Source organism: Ovis aries, chromosome 1, assembly GCF_016772045.2.
Source record: "Ovis aries strain OAR_USU_Benz2616 breed Rambouillet chromosome 1, ARS-UI_Ramb_v3.0, whole genome shotgun sequence".
Lineage (NCBI taxonomy): Eukaryota > Metazoa > Chordata > Mammalia > Artiodactyla > Bovidae > Ovis > Ovis aries.
In genome coordinates this window covers 54,266,846-54,294,590 of record NC_056054.1, presented here as the reverse complement: position 1 = coordinate 54,294,590, position 27,745 = coordinate 54,266,846, and the positions used below count along the sequence as shown (strand labels likewise).

General features: G+C 37.2%; 1 protein-coding gene, 1 long non-coding RNA gene and 1 other non-coding gene across 6 annotated transcripts in view; all 3 read right to left on the bottom strand.

The window, feature by feature from the left end:
• MIGA1 (mitoguardin 1) overlaps positions 1 to 27,745 on the bottom strand; it is a 76,747-nt gene that overhangs the window by 25,697 nt on the left and 23,305 nt on the right. For all 4 annotated transcript variants that reach the window (XM_012174138.4, XM_060411024.1, XM_042249978.1 and 1 more), the window contains exons 6-7: positions 26,504 to 26,637; positions 25,636 to 25,759 (exon numbers count right to left, since the gene is read on the bottom strand). In XM_012174138.4, the coding sequence (XP_012029528.2) occupies positions 25,636 to 25,759; positions 26,504 to 26,637 (258 nt within the window). The remainder of the gene's footprint in view (positions 1 to 25,635; positions 25,760 to 26,503; positions 26,638 to 27,745) is intronic.
• Positions 144 to 25,484, bottom strand: LOC132659300 (uncharacterized). Its single transcript, XR_009599562.1, has 2 exons — positions 16,794 to 25,484; positions 144 to 15,580 (listed from the first exon to the last, which is right to left on the bottom strand). It is a non-coding gene; the product is annotated as an uncharacterized LOC132659300 (long non-coding RNA).
• LOC114111078 (U6 spliceosomal RNA) lies at positions 15,722 to 15,824 on the bottom strand. Its single transcript, XR_003587207.1, has one exon. It is a non-coding gene; the product is annotated as a U6 spliceosomal RNA (small nuclear RNA).

Sequence of the window (27,745 nt, the reverse complement as noted above, 5' to 3'; positions counted from 1 at the left end):
AAAACAATAGAAACTGATGGGATATACTCTAAGAAGACTCTCAAAGTGCTTCAAACTGAGGCTGAACACCACCAGGCAGAGAGGAAAGTGCTATATAGTATACAGGAGACACTTTTATTTTTAAGAGATTAAACTATTTCAGATTTTTAAAGCTTTTGGGTAAATAATAAATTGGTATATAATAACTGGAGCTGATTATCTACAAAGCATGGTAAATCAGTATATGTTATACCACAGGTAGTCTGAAACACAGCAATTTAAGTTGCAAGTGGCCTTACCCAAATTGAGATAACTGGCAGGTTCATTTACATTAAATGAGCTATCAGCATAAAATGTTATCTGGCTAGTCACCTGTGATAAACCAATCAATTAAAGTAATTCAGGAAGATTTTAGTCTTTAGGGTCTACTTTAAAACACTGAAAGACCTAAAGTGATCAGGGTAGCTCGCTGATGTTGATCCTGCTTACCTGAGGGTCAAATATAACTGCCCTCATGATTTTATTTTTATTTATTTATTTTTTGGCCACAGTGCAGTGACTTACGGGTCTTAGTTCCCCAACCAGAGGTTGAATCTGGGCCCTTGGCAGTGAGAGCACAGCGTCCTAACCACTGGACTGCCAGGGAATTCCCCACAATGATTTCAAAGGATTGAAAAGGCTTAAAGGCATTTCTAAACGATTAATTTGACCATACCAAGTCAGGCTACCTATTGCCAACACCTAGTATTCTGAATGTGGATGTCAGTATCTTCACATACTATCATCCGGAATCTGAAATGTTGATGTTACACTTTCAGTGGTACAGCCACTATGGAGAACAGTACAGAAATTCCTTTAAAAACTAAACACGGAACTACCATATAATCCTGCAATACCTCTCCTGGCATGCACATCTAGAGAAAAACATGGTCCGAAAGGATACATGCAGCCCAATGGTCAATGCAGCACTGTTTATAATAGCCAAGACATGGAAGCAACCTCAACTGTCCACTGGCAGAGGAATGGATAAAGAAGATATAGTACATATATACAATAGAATATTACTCGCCATTATAAAGAATGAAATAATGCCATTTGCAGCGACATGAATGGACCTAGAGATTGTCGTACTGAGTGAAGTAAGTCAGAAAAAGAAAAATATGTATGATACTGCTTATATGCAAAAGAAATCTTACAAATGAACTTACAAAACAGAAAGACAGACTCAGAGACTCTTTATGGTTGGGGGATGGGGAGTTTGGGATTGACACGTACACACTGCTGTATTTAAAATGGATAACCAACAAGGACCTACTGTATAGCACAGGGACCTCTGCTCAATATTATGCAACAACCTAAATGCGGAAAGAATTTGAAAAAGAATAGATACTTGTGTATGTATAACAATCCCTTTGTTGTACACCTGAAACCATCACAACATTGCTAATCAACTATATTTCAATATAAAATGAAGTCTGAAGAAATTATATTTTCAAACAAATTCAATACCTGTTTATAGATCTGACTACACTGTAGCAAGCAAGTGATATTCTTCAAATTCTATCACAAGAATAAAAAAAGCAAAGAACAAAATATACAGATTTTTATTTTAATTTTCAATCTGCGAAGCGTGTCAGATACTTTATCTTCTTTGAAAAGAAATCAGAAATCTTTGGCTTTCATTCATCCAGATTTCTATTCCATCATTTTTCCCCAAATAAAGTTCATTATCTTTACCATAAATGTTCCAAATCCCATTTACAACCCCCAAGTACCAGAAAATAGACATTTTGTGATTCTCTACAGGAAGTGTAAAGTTTTTAAAAAAGTCCAAACCATTAGTTGAAATTCAAAAGATTTCCAACCAATCTGTATTACAATCTCTAAGCCAAGCAAAAGAGCAAATTGGGACAAAGTTCATCAATTCTTATCAATTAAGTATAAATACACATAGCATATTTTTTTCTACTTTACATTTGGTGGGACCATGGTTGACATTTTAACCATTTATCTTCCAAATTTAAGTTATAATTGTTTTCCAATAAAGCTTACATCAATCCTTTTAAAATACCTAACTTCTCAGTTCAAAATCCTACTAATAAATAACTATTAACAGAACAAAATCTGAGGTTAAATTATTCTATTTTCAAAAACACAAGTCCTTTTAGGAATTTAAAATTTTTTCAAGCTTGAGAACAAGTTGTTTTACACTTATAAATAGCTGTAATACTATTATTTGGAGCACTCAGTTATCCCAAAAAATTTCCAATATTCTCTTTTCAATGCATGTATGCTTTTTGAAAATTATTTACAAAATTAAATCAGCATTCAGAACTTTCAAACTTTTATCTTCTTAATTATTTCCCACTGTTGGTACTAATTCTGCAAAAAGAAATCATAGTACAACCTTCATTAACCCCAAAGCATATTTAAAGTGGGATTAAGTTACAAGTCAACTAAGTTAAATCTTGGTTCCATATGCCTTTCGCTATTTTCGGAGTGGAACACAGACATTTATCTTATGTCACTTTACCTTTCAGACATTACCCACGAGCTGTTAAAAGTCTGTTTTACTTCACTCAACAGTAACTAGCCATTCAATGTCATCCAGATGAGTTACCATGGTTGTACTTTATTTTTTAAAAAATCTAACAAAGAAAAATGGCTCAGAGGAATTGGAAAGTTTTATTCATTAAACTCAACTTCATAAACTACAGACCATACCTCTCATTTCAGTAATTGTTATGATTCCTGGAATGGCAGCTTAATAATTATGAAGAGAAATAATACATCTGTTTTTTAGATAAGCCAGCAAAAAGTATAAAGAAAGAATATTGGGTAATATCTCAAATTAACTGCTATCATGTAGTTTTAAAATTTAAAATACTTTTTCTAAAAGTATCATCAACTTAATTGTTAAAAGACATGGAAAGTAAGGAAAATTAAAAACCAAAGGCTTCATCTTAGTCAATAGTTTTAGAAAATTCTTACCAAATTCTTCTTAGGAAAAAAATGCTAAAACCATAAGATATCATTACACATCTACCAAAATGATCAATTTGAGAAAAAAAGGGCCATTTTTTTGTTAAGGGTATACAACAATGAAACTTACGCATCACTGGTAGAAACAGTTGGTAAAACCACTGTGGAAAGTTTGGCCATTATCTATGAAAGTTCAAGACTGCATTCTTATGACTTTGCAATTCTCTCCTTGGGTGTGTTTTACAGAAATACGTGCTTAAATGCATAGAAATATTCATAACAGCACTGATTACAGTAACCCCAAACTGGAAAGAAAACAACTATCCATCTACCATAGAATATACAAACTGTGGTGTATTTATACAATTAAATACTATACAACCATAAAACTGAATGAACTGCTGCTACATGCAGGAACACAAGTGAATCTCACAACAGGTTGAGTGAAAAACGTTATGCATGATTTCATTCAAATAAAATTTAAAAAAACAGGCAAAACTAAATAAGAGTGATCAGGACTACACACTTGGTTGGTAAAACTATAAAGAAAAGCCAGAAAGTAATTAGCATGAGCTTCAGGACCGGGGGCTAATTTGGGGTTTGGTAGTAGGGGTATTGATTGGGAGGGGGTACAGAAGAATCTTTTAGGGAGCTGGCAATGTTTTATTTTTCTATCTACTAACAGGTACACAAGAGGGTATGATAAATCACTGTGATATTTTGTTTTGCGCACAGTTCTTCTAAGGGTTTAAACAAAAGGAAAGAAAAATGATGTTATCTATGGATCTTGGCCCCTGATGGCTAAAAAACCAAAATGCTTTCCATATTTCAATGTTCACAATGAAGCTGTAAATTATTATTAGATATGAATTCTATTCCCTGATAGAATAAGTATCTAAAAGATGCTAAATTCAAAATGTCAAAAAATCTGGTAAGTCTGGTTAAGTACAAGAGCAAACTGAAAATAATTTACCTGCACCCTCTAGGGAAACACCAGTAGCAACAGCAGAGTCTAATGCCACGCATGTGTATCACTCACAAGCTTTCTTCTCCAAGCTCACTGATTTTTCTTTGCTATTCAGTGATTGTTTTCAAATTTTAAGTGAGAATTTTTAGGTGGAGATAATCAACTATTCTCAGGAAGAAGACAAATTATGAGGTGTGTAATATAATTATAACAATAAAATTGTGATTAATAAACATTTATTTTGCACATACTAAATGCCAGAAACCAAATACACATTTCACATATATTATCTAATGATTCTCACAATAATCCTACTTTTTTTAGGTAGGTACTCTTTTTTTTCTTTTTATATATCAAAAAGTTAAGGGACAGGAAGGTCAAGTAACTTGGCCCATAGTCACACCATTTAGAAATGGAATGGCAGGATTCAAACTCAGGTCATTTGACACCAGATTCCGGGCTATGAGGGCTTCCCTGGTGGCTCAGATGGTAAAGAATCTGCTTGCAACACAGGAAACCTGGGTTTGATCCCTGGGTTGGAAAGATACCCTGTAGGAGGGCATGGCAACCCACTCCAGTATTCTTGCCTGGAGAATCCTATGGATAGAGAAGCTTGGTGGGCTAGAGTCCATGGAGTCACAAAGAGTCCGACGTGACTGAGCTAATGCTAATTGTTGAGCCTCTCCTATATTTCTCCTGGGTCATTTTGCCTGTTATATGACTTTATCTTGTTTTGAGAGCACTGTTAAAATTCTTATGTTTCCATATACTAACTTAATTAAACTTATGATACTATAAACCTGAAATATGCAGCTTAAGCCCCTTAAGGATTCATCATTAACCTCAGAAGTACCTAAAAAAAACCTTTCCACATAATTGGATGACTAAATACAAAAAATGTACCATGGGTTACCTCATTGGCTCTTAGAGGAGCAGCTTTCTTTTTTTTTTAACCTTCTTAAATAGTAATTCTAACATTTTTAAGAACATTATTTTTACATGTCTCAATCACCAGAACTTTTAAAATATTCATACACAGACATAAACTACGTTCTTCTCTGGAAGAACACTGAAAGAATACTGTTTACTTTTAACTAAATAGTCATAAAGCTTAGGCCAAAAATCTGACTGGATTCAAGCCTTCCTCCTCCTTTCACAATCTCATAATTCACATATTACTTAAGTTTTTTCCAAGGCAGAATTTGCTTGAAAGTTATAAAAAGAAAAAATCAGAAGACACTTAGGCTCTGGAACTTGGAACCTTAGGCCTGGATCTATTTTCTTTAAATCAATCCAAGTGGGTTTTCAACATGTCTCACTTTTGCCATCCCCAGACATGGTCCATTTTCTGTCACTTAGAAGGCATCAGGTTTATTTTAACTTCAACAAATTCTCGTGGAGATTCCAAAGATGCCACTCTTCTTTTCAAATCCAGGCTGTCCGCTGTGGATTTTGTAACACCAGCAAGAAGAGGATGTCTGCCAAATGTCTCAATGTCATCTGACTTCTATGTCAGCAGCTATTCTCCAGATGATTTTTAGCAGTTAAAATATGATTTGGAACCTTGTCTTTTCTACAGTTTTATTAAAAGTGGAAAAGGTTTGCTGCTGACAAGACAAGCTATTTTCCAGAATCTTCTATAATCTGTTAAAATAATTAAGAAATCTAGAAAATTACTGCTGTTGTTTACCCTGTATGACTGTCTGTTCCATCCATACTGAGGACAATTTTTTATTCTCATTTAATACTAAAAACAAAGTGGAATATAAAAACCAAAAACAATGGTGGGGAGGAATTGGATGAAGGTAGTCAAAGATACGAATTTCGAGTTATGTAAAGTACAACATGATAAATATAATTAACACTGCTGTATGTTATATATGAATGCTGTTAAGACTGTAAATCCTAAGAGTTCACATCACAATGAAAAAACACCTTTTTCTGTTTCTTCAATTTTGCACCAATATGAGATGATGGGTGTTTGCTAAACTTACTGTGGTAATCATTTTACGATGTATGTAAGTCAAATCATTATTCTGTATGCCTTAAACTTATATAGTGCTATACGTCAATTACAGTTCAATAAAACTGGAAGGAAAAAAAAACATAATTTCAGAAAGAGGAAGAATTAAGTGAGCTAACATGATATTTTCTTGATTTTTCCCTCGATGAGCCTTCACACTGAAAAGAATAACAATGAAATCTCCTAAAACAAAAGGCTATCTAGTCAAATCAATTTTTATTTTATTATTGTGTACACAATTTTGCCTATATGAAACAACACATGCACAAAGCAGCCCCATACTGTGGCACTACTCCAAACAATATTTCCACACCAGTTGTCTCTGGCTTTCCCTATTTATCAAAACTTCTTAGATGCCATGATTGGCCAATGAAACAACTGTGATTTCCTAACTGGGGAATACAGCTGCTGATGCAAAACAAGTAACAGAAAAAAAGAAAAAGGAATAACAGCATTTTATATCTTTTTTTAGGAGAAGAGAGAAGTAACTGGATAACCAAAAGGGCAAAAAGTAATAAAGGGTAGGTCTGATGTTATAGAGACTTTAATGGGGTCACTAGTACCGCTAGTCAATCTGTACACTACACAAAAGGTCCCTGGTCAATGGGAAAAAGGCAGGCAGAACTCCAGCCCACATCTTGGGCCTATATTATCCTGGAAGATGAACCTTTTTCTTATCACAAAGGTGCCCTTCCCAAGGGCCTGTTGTTGTATAGTTGGTAAGTCGTGTCTGACTCTTTTGCAATCCCATGGACTGTAGCCTATCAGGCTCCTCTGTCCATAGGCTTTCCCAGGCAGGAATACTGAAGCAGGTTGCCATTCCCGTCTCTGGGGATCTTCCCACATTTCCTGCATTGGCAGATTCTTTGAGCCATGAGGAAAGCCCACTCCCAAGGGGCTATATAGGCCTTTATCTACATCAAACAAAGGCCTTGGATGGGTTAGTGTAGGTCCTGCACTTCGAAATCCAAGTGGGTAAGATATAACTAGAATACGTAAAAAGCAAAGTCAAGAAGCAGGAATTTCCCTTTTATGTGGCACCCCAGCAATTTTCATTATACTGCTTTCATCTCTGAACCTAGAAGACTTGTATATATAACACCAGTTAGACTTCATTTTGTAGTATTATTAAACATTTTGAAATTAGGATTATGAGCCTTAATGCATGACAGGAAGTTACAGGGCAAATTTCTCATGTGTTCTGCAATTTTCAGTATATATATTTAGAAGTCTGAGTATACAGGTTAAGCCTGTAATTCGTGTCACCTCCTAAAAATAAACCCTCAGGGAGTTTATCCTCTGACCACAGTGATTCTGCACGGAAGGAAAGGGACAAGGTCTTAAAGCGTCAACTCTGGGCTATTTGACGTTTGACATAAGACAATAGGTTAAGGTTATTTCCTCTTGCTGCCAGCTCTAACAGTCTCACTAAACGTTCTACCTGGCTGCTTACCAGAGAGAAAGACTCAAGCGGTTAGGAGGTCCCACTTTACAGCTTTTCTTGTTCTCTGCCGGAAAATTTGTACAGTCAGTACTGCTGCTGCTGCTAAGTCGATTCAGTTGTGTCCAACTCTGTGCAAGCCCATAGATGGCAGTCTACCAGGCTCCTCTGTCTCTGGGATTCTCCAGGCAAGAAGACTGGAGTGGGTTGCCATTTCCTTCTCCAATGCATGCATGCATGCTAAGTTGCTTCAGTCGTGTGTGGCTCTGTGCGACCCTATGGACAGCAGCCCACCAGGCTCCTCTGTCCACGGGATTCTCTAGGCAAGAACACTGGAGTGGGCTGCCATTTCCTTCTTCAACAGTCAGTACTAGGCTGGAAAAATCCCTAATTTTCCCTGTCTCAATGAAGTTCTATGCATAAGTAAGCAGAAAGAAAGATGGATAAAATACTTAAACTGTATCAGTAAATGCTCCCACAATCTCCTGCAAACAGGTAAATTTAATTAAATGACTTCTTATCATTCTCAGCGGCTCCCTTTGGCCTAAATGTATAAAACAAAGACCTGCAAGATTTATCTTCTGCCCACCTTTCTAGATTCCTTTCCCACCACTCTCTTACTTATGTGTTCCCAAGATGTATCAAACAACTTACAGTTCCCTAAAAAGGCCTCACTTTCCACCTTGACCCATGTTGTTCCCTCCACTGGGAACACCATTTTTTCCTATTCCTGATGGACTTTCTTCAAGCACACTTCTGTGTGACACCTCCAGAGCACCTTCTAAACACATTATTACAGTATATTTTTATTAAAATTAAAAAAAAAATGAATGCCTATCTTCAAAGACAGATTCTGGGTTGCCTAAAAGCAAGAGTGAGACCTTCTTCACTTTTAGCCCCTCCAGTGTCTTATACCATGTTTGACATACACCAGGAAATCAAATGTTGACTAAATAAATATTCCAGCCCTAAGATTGTGAGTTCATTCTATTAAAAAAATAGATTATAAAGAGCCCTAAACACATATCTGAAATATGCAGTGATGCTGTTAAGCTACAAAAATTCCTGGTTTGTTTGTAAGGGCTAAATTTATAATTTATTCGTACACATCACTATGAAAGAATTTTAAAGTCCTTTGCTTTAGCCAAAAAAAATCAACACTTATCAAACTCATGGCTTCAGAGTTGCCTTCTAACACAGCTATTGCAAACACATACTATTCTTTATAGAAACTGTGAACATACAGCAACATGGATGCAACTAGAGATGATCATATTAAGTGAAGTAAGTCAGAAAGACAAATACCATAGGCTATCACTTATAAGAGAAATCTAAAATATGACACAAATGAGCCTGTATATGAACCAGAAATAGAATCATGGGCATAGAGAATAGACTGGTGGTGCCAAGAGAGAGGGGTGGGAGAGGGTAGGCGTGGGAATTTGGGATTAGCAGACGCAAACTAGTATACACAGAATGGATAAACAACAAGGTCCTACTTAGAGCACAGGGAACTATATTGGATATTCTGTGATAAACCATAATGAAAAAGAATGTGTGTGTTATATATATATATATGTGTGTATATGTATAATTGAGATCATTTTCTGTATCTGTGCTTATGCTTCAATCATTTCCAACTTTTTGCAACTGCATGGACTACAGCCGCCAGGCTCCTCTGTCCATAGGATTTCCCAGACAAGAATATTAGAGTGGGTTGCCATTTCCTTCTCCAGGGAATCTTCCCGTCCCAGGGATCGAACCCGTTTCTATTATGTCCCCTGCATTGGCAGGCATGTTCTTTACCATTAACACTACCTGGGAAGAATTTGCTGTATAGCAGTTATTAACACAATATTGTAAATCAACTGTACTTCAATTTTAAAAAGAGAGAAATGTAAGCAAACTATAAAGTCCAATTAATTTTAGAAGAGATCTAAAGCACGGATTCCTTAAATTATGTTTGCTAAAACATATCAACTAAATAATGTGCCCAAGAAACTGTAAACAAGCTTCATCTGTCATTAATCAGGTTTATTTTTACACTTGTATTAAATTCAGCATTTTGGTCCTGCCCTAATAGTCTAGCAAAGTGAGTAAAAAATAATCTTACTTCCTGAATGCACTGTTACAGAAACAAACTACCAAACCATGTAATGGTGTACACTCTGCATGATATAAAGATAAGAAAAGTCTCCTAAAATATAAACCATTCCTTGGTGTCAGGTTTTAATCACATAGTCTACCAATCTCTCATTAGTTGCTGTGATCAATTAAAGTCTAACTTTATTTCCAAAATAATTCAAATAACATAAATTTCTGTTTAATACAATAGATATATATACTTTTATTATACAATATTTGATATGTACGAAAACTATACATAGCATGCTGCTGCTGCTGCTAAGTCACTTCAGTCGTGTCCGACTCTGTGTGACCCCATAGACAGCAGCCCACCAGGCTCCCCCGTCCCTGGGATTCTCCAGGCAAGAACACTGGAGCGAGTTGCCATTTCCTTCTCCAGTGCAGGAAAGTGAAGTGAAAGGGAAGTTGCTCAGTCGTGTCTGACTCCTAGCGACCCCATGGACTGTAGCCTACCAGGCTCCTCCATCCATGGGATTTGCCAGGCAAGAGTACTGGAGTGGGGTGCCGTCAGGTGTGTATAATATTTTGAATCAAAATACTAAAACAAACATTTGTGAATCTACTACTCATTTTCAGCCACTTTTTTTTTTTTTGGCCACATGGTGCATTTTGCTTCCCAACCAGAGATGGAACATGGGTATGCTGCTGTGGAAGTGCAAAGTCCTAACCACTGGACTGCAGGCAAGTCCCTACAACCATGTCATAAAACTTACAAAATTAATGGAAAGACCGATGCTGAAGCTGAAACTCCAACACTTTGGCCACCTAATTCAAAGAACTGACTCACTGGAAAAGACCCTGATGCTGGGAAAGACTGAAGGCGGGAGGAGAAGGGGACCACAGAGGATGAGCTGGTTGGATGGCATCACCAACTCAATGGACATGAGTTTGAGTAAACTCTGGGAGTTGGTGATAGACAGGGAGGCCTGGCGTGCTGCACTCCATGGGGTCACAAAGAGTCGGACACGACTGAGAAATTGAACTGAACTGAATTGAAAGGAGAAAAGTATAATCATGCAGAAGACAGTACTGTAGATATCTGATACTCATGATATATGAGTCTCCAAATAAATTTCAAAGATATTCAGTAAAAACAGCAGCAGATAACCAAAGATAACCACATGTCTCAAACCAGATCTGTTTACTTTTAAGTTCTTATCTTAGGCTCTTAAGCAGGCTGAGGGCACTTCAGTTGGGAAGTATGGGAAAGAATGGAGGTGGGAAAGATAAAAGAAGGATCTTCTGCTTTGTAGAGGGAGCTTAAGCTCTGTGTTTTACAAAATAGCTCACTGAGGTTTATACTAATCTATATGATATTGCTTTCTAACTGCTTCCTAAGAGTAAGTCTTCCTTTGCCAATCAGACCACAAATAACCTGAAAACAGGCACTTTAGTCCTTAATTCATCTGCATGTCACCACACACTTTTAAGCTGTAATTCACCTTAGCAGGCTTCACAAGTCCCTACGTAAATGCTCTTGCACCTAACTGGGAGGCTACAGCAATAGAGGCACAGCCTTCGATTCTGTGCAGCAGGCCAGCTAGCTCACAGTCCTCCTTCGTAAACAGCTCTTCAGAGGCAAAAAGACTCTAAGAATCTGTCCAGAGCAGTAAGCTGGGGGGGAAGGGCTGGAAAAAGGAAAGAAAGGAACACACAAAGGTTGAGAAAAAGCACAAGGATTGAAAAGAAAGAAAATAAACAGGCTATCATTTGCAGATATGCGGTCTAGATAAAAATTCCAAAAGAACCCATGACAAATTACAGGTGGCTCAACTAATATGAGTTAACAAGGGTTGCTGATAATACTTAAATGTAAATATCAACAATATTTTGGACACCGGTAATAAAAAATTAGAAAATAAATTCAGAAAATGTACCATGTACAATGACAACAAAACTGTAAGAGACCTAGGAATAAAGATATATAAGACCTGTATGGAGAAACCATAAAAAGTTATGAAAGACATATAAGATTTAAGTAAATAAAGAGCCATATTATGTTTGTAGATAGAAACATTAATATTATGAAGAAGTAAATTTTTCATAATATTAGGTCAGCTTATGAAGTTGACCTAACATAACCAAAATCCCAAGAGGCGTTTTCATGAAGCTTGACAAGCTGTCCTAAACTTCACAGGGAAAAGCAAAGGGCTTAAAAATAGCCAAAACAGTTCTAAAAAAGCAGTGAACTGACTCATCCTACCAGGTATCCAGATTCATTATAAAACTTCATAAAGCTATAGTAATTAAGATACTAGAAACCAATGCAGAAACAGATAAACAGAACAAAACAGAGTCCAGAGAAGACACACATAAAAAACAACTTTACATATGAGAGGGTGTATTTCAAATCAGTAAGAACAGAACATCTCATTCATTCAATGAATGATACTGAGGCCACTAGTTATCCAAATGCTTAAAACAAAAAATGGAGTAATAATATACATTAAAAAAAATCAGCTTCTAACCAATTCCACAATAGGCAGAAAAAAATGATTCACAGCATGTTGAATTATGCAAAAGAAGAGTATCAGTAAAAAAAAAAAAAGAAAAAATTTATGGAAAATTTACTAAAAACCTGGAGTTGATTATAAAACTACAATCTTAGAGAAGAATTTCAGTTTTGGAAGGTATAGTCTGGCTGGAATATATGGGAAACAGTAAAACAAATAGAATCAAAAAAGTGATCTAAGAACCTGGGAGTGACAAGATGAGAGTTTTGCATCAAGACGATAACTCCAGAAACAAGGTACAGATTCAAGGGTTGGGAGAGACAAGAGGTAGGAACCCTACTGGAGGATTCTTAAATCCAAGCAAGATATAATGAGAGTGCAGAGAAAGGAGAACAAATGACAGCTATATTAAGGAGGTAGAATTGACAGAACTTACTAGACATGCAGATGACACCACCCTTATGGCAGAAAGTGAAGAGGAACTAAAAAGCTTCTTGATGAAAGTGAAAGGAGAGTGAAAAAGTTAGCTTAAAGCTCAACATTCAGAAAACTAAGATCATAGCATCTCGTCCCATCACTTCATGGGAAATAGATGGGGAAACAGTGGAAACAGTGTCAGACTTTATTTTGGGGGGCTCCAAAATCACTGCAGATGGTGACTGCAGCCATGAAATTAAAACACGCTTACTCCTTGGAAGGAAAGTTCCTAAATAGCATATTCTAAAGCAGAGGCGTTACTTTGCCAACAAAGGTCCGTCTAGTCAAGGCTATGGTTTTTCCAGTAGTCATGTATGGATGTGAGAGTTGGACTGTGAAGAAAGCTTGAGCGCCAAAGAATTGATGCTTTTGAACTGTGGTGTTGGAGAAGACTCTTGAGAGTCCCTTGGGTTGCAAGGAGATACAACCTGTCCATCCTAAAGGAGATCAGTCCTGGGTGTTCATTGGAAGGACTGATGCTAAAGCTGAAACTCCAGTACTTGGCCACCTCATGCGAAGAGTTGACTCATTGGAAAAGACTCTGATGCTGGAAGGGATTGCGGGCAGGAGAAGGGGACGACAGAGGATGAGATGGCTGGATGGCATCACCGACTCGATGGACATGAGTCTGAGTGAACTCTGGGAGTTGGTGATGGACAGGGAGGCCTGGTGTGCTGTGATTCATGGGGTCGCAAAGAGTCAGATGCAACTGAACTGAACTGAACTGAACTAGATAACTGGACGTGCTGGCAAGGAGTATATTCATTATCATTTTTTGCTTTCCTCCTTTGCATATGGCAAGATTAAGAATCAAGGAAAATCAGTAATCTTAGCTATATCTAAAATAAATACTTTGACAAAGTATTTGTCCTTCAGATGGCAATTTTCTAACACAAAGAAAAAGATTTATAAGGGGCATCTTTTTTACCTTCCCAAATAAATAACTTTGAACATGGCTTAAATACTTTGTTTCAGGAAATGAAATTTATGTTATTATTATGAGAAAAAGTCAAATTAATTTCCAGAAATAAATAAATCCTTCCTGGAATATAACTGAAAAATATCATGTAAAAAACGTTTTGGACATGTGATATCACCTGCCAGTAACCATGAATTTTTTAAAATAAAAGCCTATTCAAGAAAGATTTATGCAGAGAACTAATTACAAAGAAACAAAATTTACGTCAGTAACAGAAGGAACATATATCTTTAAAAGATACCACATGTAAATTCCCAAGCATTAGAAATGAGTTTGTTTCTGCTACACCAACATGACTGAACCTCAAAACTGCAATAATTACAGGAACAAGCAGGACATAAAATTTGTATTTTAAGATTAATCTTCTATTAAGATTGATCTTCTAACAAGCTAAGAAAGAGTCAAATGTATAAACTGGACAAGAATACATACAGGGGTGATAAGTCAATGGCATTTAATCTTATTGCTTGTTTCATAGGGCAAATAGGATCAAATACTGGAAATTTTACACGCTTCAAACTAAAAGAATGTCAAAGAAATGATAAGGACACAATACAGTTTGCCACTTGAGAGAACAGATTGATATGAGTGGGAGATCCATTAGGTGGACTCTATGGGGATGAACCACGCATTTTTTAAACAATCTTAGAACAGGCCTCATAAAAATGTGAGAATATGTATGAATGCTCAACAAGTGTTTACCATGTACTAGTGCTAGAACACAACATGCATGTTATCTCACTTAATCTTCACAGTTCTGTGAAGCTGACCCTAACGCAGTCCTCCAGCTTACAGATGAAGGAGATGAATCTAAGAAAGGTCAAGGCCTACTTAGGTTTCACAGCTAGTAAGAGTAGTGGAACCAGGATTTGAATCCATGTTTGTTTAACTCCAAAGCCCATGTCCTGAACTACTAAGCTATACTGTCTACAACTGAAAACATACTGGAGTTTTTTGGGTATGCCTTCAAAAATTACAATAACAAAATTATAGTTTAACAATTATAATTTAATGATTATCTGAAAAAGAGAAACTGCAAATAAATGTTAACTACGTGCTGTTAGCTAGAAGAACCCACACTCAAATGGAAACGTACACTAATGTTCTTTCAAGTCTCTGTGCATAACCTCCTGGCTCTGTCTCACTATGAGTTACAGCAGCAGGTGTATACGGAACATGCCAGAAAGAGTGGTGACCTAAATTTAACTCCCAGTGCTATGAACAACCCAGAATGGCATCTGTGAGTCATAGGTGTGCCACTCTCAGATAAAATGTGCTGCCCTCTAGTGATTTCAACACCTTTCGTTTAACGTTGAACAGTCTCTCCTAAGTGAAGAAGGAAAACTTTTTTTTTAAATCAGAGAACTAAAATCTTCATTTTATTTAATCAGAAGAACAGAACAAACAATGACTGCTTAGGCCAGGAGTAAACTTTTGATGTATAAGAGCAAATACAGAAGTATATCCAATGATGATTCACTAATTCATAACAGTTAAGGAAATATCAGTCCAGAATACAAAAGATGAATTACAGAATACCAGGCAGTTACATTTTTTTTTTAGGTAGTTACATTTTATACAATTTCATGCCTTGAAACATAATTCAAATACTACCTAATTCAAAGCTACATTCCTATAAGAATAAATGTAAACAGACACTAAAGTACCTTACAACTATTGTGCTGTATGTCTTTTCCCAAGCATAGTTTCAAAGCGTAGTAAGTGACTATAATAAGGTCTATTTTTTTAAATCTGTGAAGGTTTATTTCCTCCAGTTTTTTCTACTATAAAATAGCATACTTATCAGGAAAACCACAATATTCTCAATCATCAGAAACAGAATTTATAGAAAGATGGTCACTGCCTCTTCTTGCTTTCCAAATCTGATAAGAATCTATCTCATTTGTGAAACCCAAACTCAGATTCCGAAGGACAAGGGAGTCTGAGAAATGTAGTTTGTTTCAGGGTGTATTTTTTTTTGGGGGGGTGTGCTTTTATAGCTTTTATTGCTTCCTAGGTGGTGCACTGGTAAAGAATCTGCCTACCAGTGCAGAAGATCCAAGAGACGCGGGTTCAATCCCTGGGTCGGAAGATCCCCTGGAGTCAGAAATGGCAACCCATTCTGTATTCTTGCCTGGAAAATTCCATGGACACAGGAGGCTAGTGGGCTACAGGTCATGAGGCCACAAAGAGTCAGATACAACTGAGCGACTAAGCACATAGTTTTTATTAGTGTATTAGCTACTGTTGTTTTCTTTTCATTAATTTGACTATTAAAAATATAGAATGCTTCACAAATTTGTGTGTCATCCTTGCGCAGGGGTCATGCTAATCTTCTCTGTATTGTTCCAATTTTAGTGTGAAAATAATGAAAAAGTGAAAGTGAATGTCCGAATCTTTGCGACCCCATGGACTGTAGCCTACCAGGCTCCTCAGTCCATGGAATTTTCCAGGCAAGAGTACTGGAGTGGGCTGCCAAAGTGAGCAGCACATATACTAAAGAATGTTAAGTTGTTAAGAACGCTTTAAAAACACAAAGTACCTGTAGTAAAGTTTTTTGTATCACTATCACTTCCTTCCCAAACACCAAAAATAATTTTCTATTTTAATACAGACGATAGCTTGGCTGAGGGGTGCCCTAGACTGAGATTTTAAAGCCAAGTTCCCAGAAGTTTTTCATTTTTTTAAATAAAAGGGCTCCTCATTCAATTCTGCTCTTTTATTTTCTTAGCATTGGTTCCAATACTTCCAGGATGCTCTGTACTAAATTAACAGCAAGATCATCAGCAGTTATTTGAGCTTCTTTACCACATGTAATGCCCACTTGGAATGACAATATTACAGAATATAAAATTTAAGAATAAAAGTAAAAATAACAGCACAATAATCACCAAAACCATTTGTAGCAGTTCTCATGCATGTAAACAACAGTATGGTTCTCTAGATATTAACATATGATGCTCTATTACTGTTACCAGCTGAAGTGGTACCACCTAGAGTAAACATGGTTTGTAATTCACTAGGTCCATCAGCTTTGAAACTAAGAGATTCATAAACTGCTTGACATTTGTACTATTTAAAATTTGTAGTATAAAGTGCTATTTGTATTGTTTCAAATTCACACACAAAAAAATCACTTAAAATTAGTTAACAGAATCATACTGTATTTTAAATAGTTTTATTGAAGTGTAATTTACAAACCATAAAACTTCCCCATTTTAAGTGTACAATTCAATGAATTTTAGTAAATATATAGTCTTGCAACTATTACAATCCAGTGTTAGAATCATACTATACATTTTTTTAAACTCTAAAATTTAAATCTTAGATTTATTAGCTTCACTTACTTGTGTGTGCTCAGTCACTCAGGTGCATATGATGCTTTCTGACCCCATGGACTGCCAAGATCCTCTGTCCACGGGATTTCCCAGGGAAGAATACTGGAGGGGGTGGCCATTGCCTCCTTCAGGGGATCTTCCCAACCCAAGGATGGAACCTGAGTCTCTTGCATTGCAGGTCGATTCTTTACTGCTGAGCCATCAGGAAAGCCCTTCACTTACCTAAACTAACTCAAATACTGACAAAAGTTTTTTGGATCTGCTCAAATGGGAAGATACAATTTATTCTCAACAAACACACTACTGTCTAAAAAGAAAAATGCTAAGACACTTTTAAACATACTAAAAGGATCATGCTGGGGAGGATTTAAAGTGTCTCTAAACTTGTGCACAATGTTAACATGGAAAACTACTTACTATAAGCAGTACAAGAGAATGTGAAATTAAGTAGAGTCCCTGTGTATATTCTGAATTCTCAAATTAGTGAAGGAAGTTTTCCTAAGGCTCTTGTATCAATAAAATCTGACATATGTGCCTTTGAAAACTAAAATGATTTGTTTATTTATTTGCAAATGAGTATAAAATCAGCCATGAATACTTGATGGCAAATACCTATCTGCAAAAAAATCTCAGCATTGACAATATTGCCCCAAACCGTGAATTGTTATCTGCCTCTTTTTCAAAAAAAATTTAATTTTCTTATAAATTACTAGTTAGGTAGATAAATATATTTTGTAGATACATATATTTTGCCGTGATATATATTAAAATACCCTAAGATCTCTTCTTCCAGATGTTCAAGCTGGTTTTAGAAAAGGCAGAGGAACCAGAGATCAAATTGCCAACATCCGTGGATCATCGAAAAAGCAAGAGAGTTCCAGAAAAACATCTATTTCTGCTTTATTGACTATGCCAAAGCCTTTGACTGTGTGGATCACAAGAAACTGGAAAATTCTGAAACAGATGGGAATACCAGACCACCTGACCTGCTTCTTGAGAAACCTGTATGCAGGTCGGGAAGCAACAGTTAGAACTGGACATGGAACAACAGACTGGTTCCAAATAGGAAAAGGAGTACGTCAAGGCTGTATGTTGTCACCCTGCTTATTTAACTTATATGCAGAGTACATCATGAGAAACGCTGGGCTAGAAAAAGCACAAGCTGGAATCAAAATTGGCAGGAGAAATATCAATAACCTCAGACATGCAGATGACACCACCCTATGGCAGAAAGTGAAGAGGAACTAAAAAGCCTCTTGATGAAAGTGAAAGAGGAGAATGAAAAAGTTGGCTTAAAGCTCAACATTCAGAAAACTAAGATCACGGCATCTGGTCCCATCACTTCATGGGAATTAAGTGGGTAAACAGTGGAAACAGTGTCAGACTTTATTTTGGGGGGCTCCAAAATCACTGCAGATGGTGACTGCAGCCATGAAATTACAAGATGCTTACTCCTTGGAAGAAATGTTATGACCAACCTAGATAGCATATTTAAAAGCAGAGACATTACTTTGCCAACAAAGGTTCATCTAGTCAAGGCTATGGTTTTTCCAGTAGTCATGGATGTGAGAGTTGGACTGTGAAGAAAGCTGAGCACCGAAGAATAGAACTGTGGTGTTGGAGAAGACTCTTGAGAGTCCCTTGGACTGCAAGGAGATCCAACCAGTCCATTCTAAAGGAGATCAGTCCTGGGTGTTCATTGGAAGGACTGACGCTAAAGCTGAAACTCCAGTACTTTGGCCACCTCATGCGAAGAGTTGACTCATTGGAGGGGACCCTGATGCTGGGAGGGATTGGGGGTAGGAGGAGAAGGGGACGACAGAAGATGAGATGGCTGGATGGCATCACTGATTCGATGGACATGAGGTTGGGTGAACTCCGGGAGTTGGTGATGGACAGGGAGGCCTGGCGTGCTGCGATTCATGGGGTCGCAAAGAGTTGGACACGACTGAGTGACTGAACTGAACTGAAGATCTCTTTATAAACATGAAAAAAATGAGACAGTAAAACTTCTAAAACTCTTGGAATTTCCTGAGTGATGGGGTGAAAGCAGTGCTATGCATAAGTCCCTTTCAATTATAACCAAAGATTATGCTCATGACGTGACTCCTGGAGGATGGGGGATGTTTACCAAGGGAACAAATCCTGTGATTAGAAATCTAGAACTTCTGGGGCTTCCCTGGTAGCTCAGTGGTAAAGAATAGGCCTGCCTTCAATGCAATCCCTATCAAGCTACCAGCCATATTTTTCACAGAACTAGAACAAATAATTTCAAGATTTGTGTGGAAATACAAAAACCTCGAATTGCCAAAGCAATCTTGAGAAATAAGAATGGAACTGGAGGAATCAACTTGCCTGACTTCAGGCTCTACTACAAAGCCACAGTCATCAAGACAGTATGGTACTGGCACAAAGACAGACATATAGATCAATGGAACAAAATAGAAAGCCCAGAGATAAATCCATGCACCTATGGACCCATTATCTTTGACAAAGGAGGCAAGAATATACAATGGAGTAAAGACAATCTCTTTAACAAGTGGTGCTGGGAAAACTGGTCAAACACTTGTAAAAGAATGAAACTAGATCACTTTCTAACACCGCACACAAAAATAAACTCAAAATGGATTAAAGATCTAAATGTAAGACCAGAAACTATAAAACTCCTAGAGGAGAACATAGGCAAAACACTCTCAGACATAAATCACAGCAGGATCCTCTATGATCCACCTCCCAGAATTCTGGAAATAAAAGCAAAAATAAACAAATGGGATCTAATTAAAATTAAAAGCTTCTGCACAACAAAGGAAAATATAAGCAAGGTGAAAAGAGAGCCTTCTGAATGGGAGAAAGTAATAGCAAATGAAGCAACTGAAAAACAACTAACCTCAAAAATATACAAGCAACTTATGCAGCTCAATTCCAGAAAAATAAATGACCCAATCAAAAAATGGGCCAAAGAACTAACATTTCTCCAAAGAAGACATACAAATGGCTAACAAACACATGAAAAGATGCTCAACATCACTCATTATCAGAGAAATGCATATCAAAACCACAATGAGGTACCACTTCATACCAGTCAGAATGGCTGCGATCCAAAAATCTGCAAGCAATAAATGCTGGAGAGGGTGTGGAGAAAACGGAACCCTCCTACACTGTTGGTGGGAATGCAAACTAGTATAGCCACTATGGAGAACAGTGTGGAGATTCCTCAAAAAAATTGCAAATAGAACTACCTTATGACCCAGCAATCCCACTTCTGGGCATACACACCGAGGAAACCAGAATTGAAAGAGACACATGTACCCCAATGTTCATCACAGCACTGTTTACAATAGCCAGGACATGGAAACAACCTAGATGTCCATCAGCAGATGAATGGATAAGAAAGCTTTGGTACATATACACAATGCAGTATTACTCAGCCGTTAAAAAGAATTCATTTGAATCAGTTCTGATGAGATGGATGAAACTGGAGCCGATTATACAGAGTGAAGTAAGCCAGAAAGAAAAACACCAATACAGTATACTAACACATATATATGGAATTTAGAAAGATGGCAATGACGACCCTGTATGCAAGACAGGAAAAAGACACAGATGTGTATAACGGACTTTTGGACTCAGAGGGAGAGGGAGAGGGTGGGATGATTTGGGAGAATGGCATTCTAACATGTATACTATCATGTAAGAATTGAATCGTCAGTCTATGTCTGACGCAGGATACAGCATGCTTGGGGCTGGTGCATGGGGATGACCCACAGAGATGTTATGGGGAGGGAGGTGGGAGGGGGGTTCATGTTTGGGAACGCATGTAAGAATTAAAGATTTTAAAATTAAAAAAATAAAAAACTAAAAAAAATAGAAAAGAATAGGCCTGCCAATGCAGGAGACATGGGTTCGGCCCCTGATCTGGGAAGATCTCATATGCTGTGGACTAACTAAGCCTGTGCGTCACAACTACTAAACCTGTGTTCTTGAGCCTGGCAGCCGCAACTACCGAAGCCTGTGTATGTTAGAGCCCACAGTCCATAAGAGAAGCCATCCCAATGAGAAGTCTACACATCACAGCTAGAGTAGCCCCATTCACCACAACTAGAGAGAAGCCTGTGTAGCAATGAAGACCCAGCACAGTCAAAAATAATAATAATAAAAAATTAAAAAGAAAGAAAATTGGAACTTTCAACTCCAACCCTGACCCCTAAAGGGAGAAAGGCCGAGAATTAAGTTAATTGCCAATAGCTGATGACTTAATCAACTGAGCCTACATAATGGAACCTCCATAAGAACACAACCGAGTTTAGAGAGCTCCAGGTTGGTGAACATATCCAGGTGCAAGGAGAGTGCTGTGTCTGGAGAGGGTATGAAAGTTCTACACCCATTTCCCATACCTTGCCCTATGCATGTCTTCCACTTGACTGTTGCTTAATTATATCTTTCATAATAAATAAGTAATAGAAAGTAGTATTTCTCAAAATTCTGTAAGCCATCCTATCAATAGTAAACTATCAAGCCTAAGGAGGGATTGGTGGGAACCTGTGATTTACAGTAAAAACACTGGTCAGAAGCACGAGAGGTTTGGCTTTGCAACTGGCATATGAGCGGGGGGCACTCTTGTGAGATAAGCCCTTAATCTGTGGAGTCTGCACTAACACTGGGTATTTAAGTGTTTGACTGAAGGGAATTAATTGCAGGACACCCCAACCGGTGTCCACAGAGAACTGGAGAATTTCCTGGCATGGAAAATCCATTCATTTTGTGTCAAAAGTTGTAAATAAAGGGAAACAAGTTTTGCTTTAAACATGTTTTGTTAATAGTTTCAATGAGAGCCTTGATGACCAAGAAGACCAAACTGAACAAAGGAGAAAGTGATAGAAAGCTGAGAGGGATGTAAAATCTAAATCTATCTTAATTCAGGATGATGACTGGAGATAGGACAATTTAGTACTGAATAGGAAAAATAAACACAACATCTAAAAGCTTGCGTCCAAAGAAACAACTACACAGGAACAAATGAGGGAAGAAGTGACTTAAAAATAACATAGCTAACAATAACAACAAAGAACTTAAGTTTCAGCTTACCATTAGCTCAACATTAGCAGTGTTAGTTAATGTAGGGACTTCCCTGGTAGTCCAGGGGTTAAGAATTTGCCTGCCAGTACAGGGAAACATGGGTTCCATCCCTGTCTGGGAAGATTCCACAGCCACAGGGCAACCAACCCCTGTGAGCCGTAACTATGGAGCCCGCGCCTAGAGCCCGTGTTCCACAAGGGAAGCCACCACAATGAGCAGCCCGTGCACAACTAGAAAGTAGTCCCCACTCGTGACAACCAGAGAAGCCCATGTGCAGTGCCAGAGACCCAGAGCAGCCAAAAATTAATAAATAAAGCAAAGCAAAAAACCCCCAAACTAATATAGTCCTTAGGCTCTGTAATTCTAATGTTCAGAATTTCTGTTCAGCATGCCAGAGCATAAGGATCTACTTCTCCTTTCAATGGACTTCCCTGGTGGCTCAAATGGTAAAGCGTCTGCCTGCAACGCGGGAGACCTGGCAGTCCAGTGGTTGGAACTCCCCACTTGAACTGCCAAGGGTATGGATTCAATCAAGCCACATGGTGCAAACAAACAAACCAACAAAAGACAGGAAGAAAATAACAGCATCACTGGAAAACATGGAAAAGGTATCATCAGACCAGAATTTTTAGAGAATACCTTGAAATTAGCCAATGGAGACTCAAGCAGATCCTAAAAAACCATAGCCCAATTATCCTAGAGGCAAAAATCATCTTCCTTGGTGTGTTAGAGAAGTTCCAAACTCCAAGCCAATAAATATTGCTACCCTATTCCCTGGTCTTTATATTTGTTTTATAATTTAATTCTCATAATTATTTTGTTAAGTAAGATATACCCATTTTTCAGATAAAGAAGCTGAAGCTTAGACAAGTTATATAATAACATAAATAATAAATAGTGAATCTAGAATTTGGACTCCATCAGTCTGAATCTACAATCTGTATTTTTAGTCATTATACAGATAAGGGCCAAAAGGTAATCCATTAGAGTAACTTATTAAAGCAATACGCTAAATTCAGTTGGCACAGTTGGGCCCTCTCCCCCTATTCCCTCAGTTAAATCGAGTAGATCACTCCATGAGTTCCTGGATTAAACCTTGACAACTTCTTTCTATAAAATGAGTTAAATCTCTCTAGACTGCCTTGAGAGCCTAAGAGAGGAGGAAAGACACATGAGTTAATGCAGATCCCCAGGTAGATACGGAGGAAGAAATCAATTTCTAGGAAAGGAAGATCCATACAAAATAAATGATACCACTACCAAAAATAAGGTTCCTTACTTCGGCAGCTGTGGAGATTCCAGACTACAAGCTTCAGAACAACATTTCTTATAGAGAACTATGCCACAGAGAGTTCAGTCAGTCTTCCAATCCAAAGAACACACCTGTCCTCTAAGTGGGGAGGCAATACAGCACGGTAGCTTTTGGACTCAAGAGTCAGCTGTCTGGGTCCAAGTCTAAGCTCTGTCACTGTGTAACTCTGCGGAAGTGACTTAATACCTGTGTATCTCTCTCCCCATCTGAAAAATGAGGATGATAACTAAATAATTATCTCATAAAAGCTGTTGTGAGGACTAAGTGAGATGGTTTTTACTCAGAATTGTGCCTGACCCAGAAAAGGAACCATGGGCCATAGCAAAGACCCTAGAACATGACATGCAAACAATGGTAATTGTTAGATATTAAGCTCAGGGGAACAGAGATGAATTAGATGACTGCTGCTAAAAAAAAAATCGTCCAACCTTGAAAACCAATCAAATTCTTAGCAAGAAAAAAAAAATTAATTTTTATCAAATAAGACAAAGCAAATTCCAAAATGATAAAGTACTCACTGAAGTCAGATCAATACTTGGTTAAAGTTCACCCCTGAGCCTCTGAAGGCATTTGTTAATCTCTCTTCATTTATGACTATTAATAAGTTGCCTATCATTAATATATATCATATGCGAAAAATGAATTTGGATTTAGGGGATGAGGATAGTTAAATGACTTCTGAGCAATCCTGATTAATAGCAAATAACAGATATAACAGAAGTACTCCCTTACTGGAGTTCTGGCCATAGATTCAGCTCTTTCAGTCCAGAAGTTCCAAAATGGAAACTTGCAATAACAAAATATTCAAATAATTCCCAAGAAGGAACAAAATATAACAGCATCATGTCAACTGGAGTCTCCAGGGCAATAAGAGGCCAAGGCACTCTTAGGCTGCAGAGAAAAGGCAAAGCCAGCCAGCCAAATAGTCATTGACAGCTCAAGTTAAGACATGGGTGGGGTCAGGAACTTACTACAAACCTAAGCTAACCGAAAGGATGGGTGGACTATGGGTCCCACTCTAGAAATCCTACCCATTTAGAGTTCCAAATTAACAACAATTCCTCAGAAACAACTTGAAGCCTCAGAAATCAAACCATCTGCCTAGAGGTCTTCTTGGCCAGATGCAATGTAAGCCCAACACAGACCCTCTGAGCAGTACCCCCAAAACCTTTTATAACTGATAACCTGAAGAAATGAGAGATGGATTCCACCAACTGCTATGATCAGTAGAAAAAAGAAACTCTGGGCATGCCAAACAGAACAACATCTGAGACGTATATTAGGAGACTAATAAGCATACAACAACACATCTACCTGATCCTTATCATGAAGTCAGACAGAAACTGCAGGCAGAAGATTAGAAGAGTGAGGGCAAGCACAACTTTCCTAAAATAAAACATGAATAGTCTCAGGCCCCCTTCCTCATATTTATAAATTTTTCCTACTTCTTTTTCTCTGTGGCTTTCTTTGCTGCTTATCCACTTTGCTATCTTTTCTAGTTGTTCCATTTCCACTTTTACATGTCTTCTTTTAAAAATCCTTCTCTTTGTTCTTTTTCCAACTTATTGTCACAAATACCATTCTAATAAGTTACAAAAGAAACTGTATAAATATATACCTCTGTATATATATAGAAAGCTTTGAAAAATTCTATTTGTTGACATAAATATTATCTATTTTTTTTCTGGCCAATAATCTCTATATGTAAAAAATCTTATACCTATGCCAAGAGTAGAGAAACTATTAAAAAACACTCAAGTCTAATGAAAAAATTTTTAAGACAGTAAGTCAAGGAAGCAATTTTTTTTTTCTCACTCTGTCTCTCTCTCTCTCTCTCTTTTTTTTTTTCAGCTGCACTGGGCAGCCTTCAGTTCCTTGACCAGGATTGAACCTGGGCCATCACAGTGAAAGCCCAGAATCCTAATGACTACTTCCAGAAGCAGTTTTAATCATTCCTCCTTAGAAGACTTCACTTAAGAAGTCTATTCAAAGTTCTTTTCTCTTTAAAGTAGGAAACAAATGTAATGGTATATGATGATATATGTATTGACTACTTACATCAAAATGTAGCCTGCAACTAAAACAGGGACAAGAAATAGAATTACTTAAAATACTTTAAATGTAAGTCATAAGCTACATGACCATTTCTGAGGTAGCATGTCTCTCTCTCATATTATTATTTTTTTTCCACCCTCCAACGCTTTAACTGGGATTCTTTCAGCTGGAATGTAATTTTAAAATAATGTTACAATCCTATCTATGGCAAGTACTTGAATTTGTATCAGTAAGTTCACTTGCAAAGTTAAACTGAAAAGAGAAAAACCAATAAATATGATAGAACTGTTTATCTCTTGGCTATCTTCTAAACAGTAGTAACCATATTAATACACTTTAGCGAATGATTTCAAGAATATAAAATAAAAAGACACATTCCATAAAAACCACATAAAATAACCACCTTACCAGTATCATTAACAAGGGAATTAGGATCAGATGCCCCCAAGGTAGCTTCAAACTCCTCTTGGAGACGATATGCTCTTTGCAACAGAGATTCAAGTTTATGGATAAATTCAGTACTAATAATATCCTACAAGGAGAGAACACATACACACAGCAAGTATTAGATGTTAATGTTAAAATTCTACACATTTTCCACTTTTAAATGAAAGAAAAGTGAAGAATGTTATTTAAAAAACTATTGGTTGGGTGGTGAGAATACTGTGATAGAAGTCAGGGGGCCTGAGTTCTGGCTGTGCCTCACATAGAATCATCTCTATTTCGTACTCTGTATAATTGAGTTGGACTAGATCAAAGTTTCTCAATGTAAGGTCCCTAATCAGGAGCATCAGTATTACCTGGAAACTCGTTAGAAATACAAATTAGAAGCGAATTAGAAACTCTGGAGGTGGGGCCCCCAAGTCTGTTTCTTAATAAGCCCTTCAGAGGCTTGTGATGCATGCTCAACTTTGAAAATCATTAGCCTAGACGATGATCAATAAATAACAGTCTAGCTCTACATGACTATATGAATATAATGGCACTTAATTCAACCCAAAGCGCAAAGCAGAGGTTAAAAAATTCCTTCAGAAATCATATCTGCTTAATTCTATATATTCTTAGAAAATCATGAAATGATGAATTGCAAATCTGAGATTTAACAGCTAACTGAACAGGAAGAGCCCAGTGAGAAATATCCCTACACAAATCCCAAAGGAGAAAAAAATAAAAAGTTCTGTTAAATGCCACGGAAATCAAGGACACTGAATCAACATTAAAAATAGCTAAACTGTTCCAATATTATGAAGACCGCTCCCAAATAAGTCTCTCTTACATCTATACTCTCTTCTGCAATGGCGTCTCCTGCACCCAATTTAATGGAACCACAGGCTTCATCTTCAGCCTGTCTATTTCGAAAAGTTAGAGCTTGTTCCCATCGACGCAATGCCTCTTCAAACAATTCCATACCTAAAAATTAAGAACAGAACAATTTTATTTATTTTTTTTGGCCATGCCACGCAGCTTATGGGATCTTAATTCCCTGACCAGGGATAACTCACACCCCCTGCAGTGGAGTGCAGAGTCTTAACCACCAGACCACCAGAGTCCTTCTTAGTAGAATCTTAATATCCTAATATATTCCAGGTCTACAGTTCCAGTCAACCAACAATAAAGGAGAAATGACTGATGTGTTTTTCCTTTTTAAAAACTAGTAAGTCAAATGCATACAGTGATTGGAATTTTTCCATAACAATATCATGGATTCATCAAAAGTCCCAACAATAATACCTAATTTTTATAGTCACAGAACTATCTTTCAAAATATCCCTCTAAATTAAAAACTGATAGGCAAATAGAAAAACTAGTTGAGAAGAAACTACAAGGTTTATAAGAGGCTTTCAGAAGAAGAAAGCAAAGCTAAGAAGAAAAATAATAGCACAGAAGTCTAGAATAATGTCTTTTCTATCTTTTTTCCACCAAAAGGTGTCTTAATCCACTATGACACCAACTTGCTGACTTGGATGGATAAAGTGCTGGACCAGAGTTAAAAATAAACAAGAAGAATCCATAAAAGGTTATAGTCCAAGTAGGAATTTCATATCCCTGCTTAGAGAAAGCTTTTGTGGAAAAAATAAGTGATTATATGCCTCTTTTTCTTCAAATTTTTTCAAAAAAAAAAAAAAAAAGCTTACCAAAATAATTATGTGCTTCAAACAAAACCAAAATATTTCAAAAGCTCAATTTCTCCAGACATATAAACGTAAACAATCTTTAAAAGCCGCTTAAGAATCTGGCCAAGTCTGTTTTTAAGATATGGTAGTTAAGAGAATGTGTGTTAATCACTCAGTTGTGTCCGACTCTCTTGACCTCATGGACTGCAGCTCTGGTTCCTCTGTCCATAAGGATTCTCCAAGCAAGAATACTGGAGTGGGTTGCCATTCCCTTCTCCAGGAGTTAACAGAACACCTGTCCTCAAAAATCATTTCTTCGGTTATCTAGAGAATCTACTACTCTAAACAAATAAAATGTTCTATGAATGAAATGTAGGTTTTTCCTTTGTTTCATTTTCTGTAGC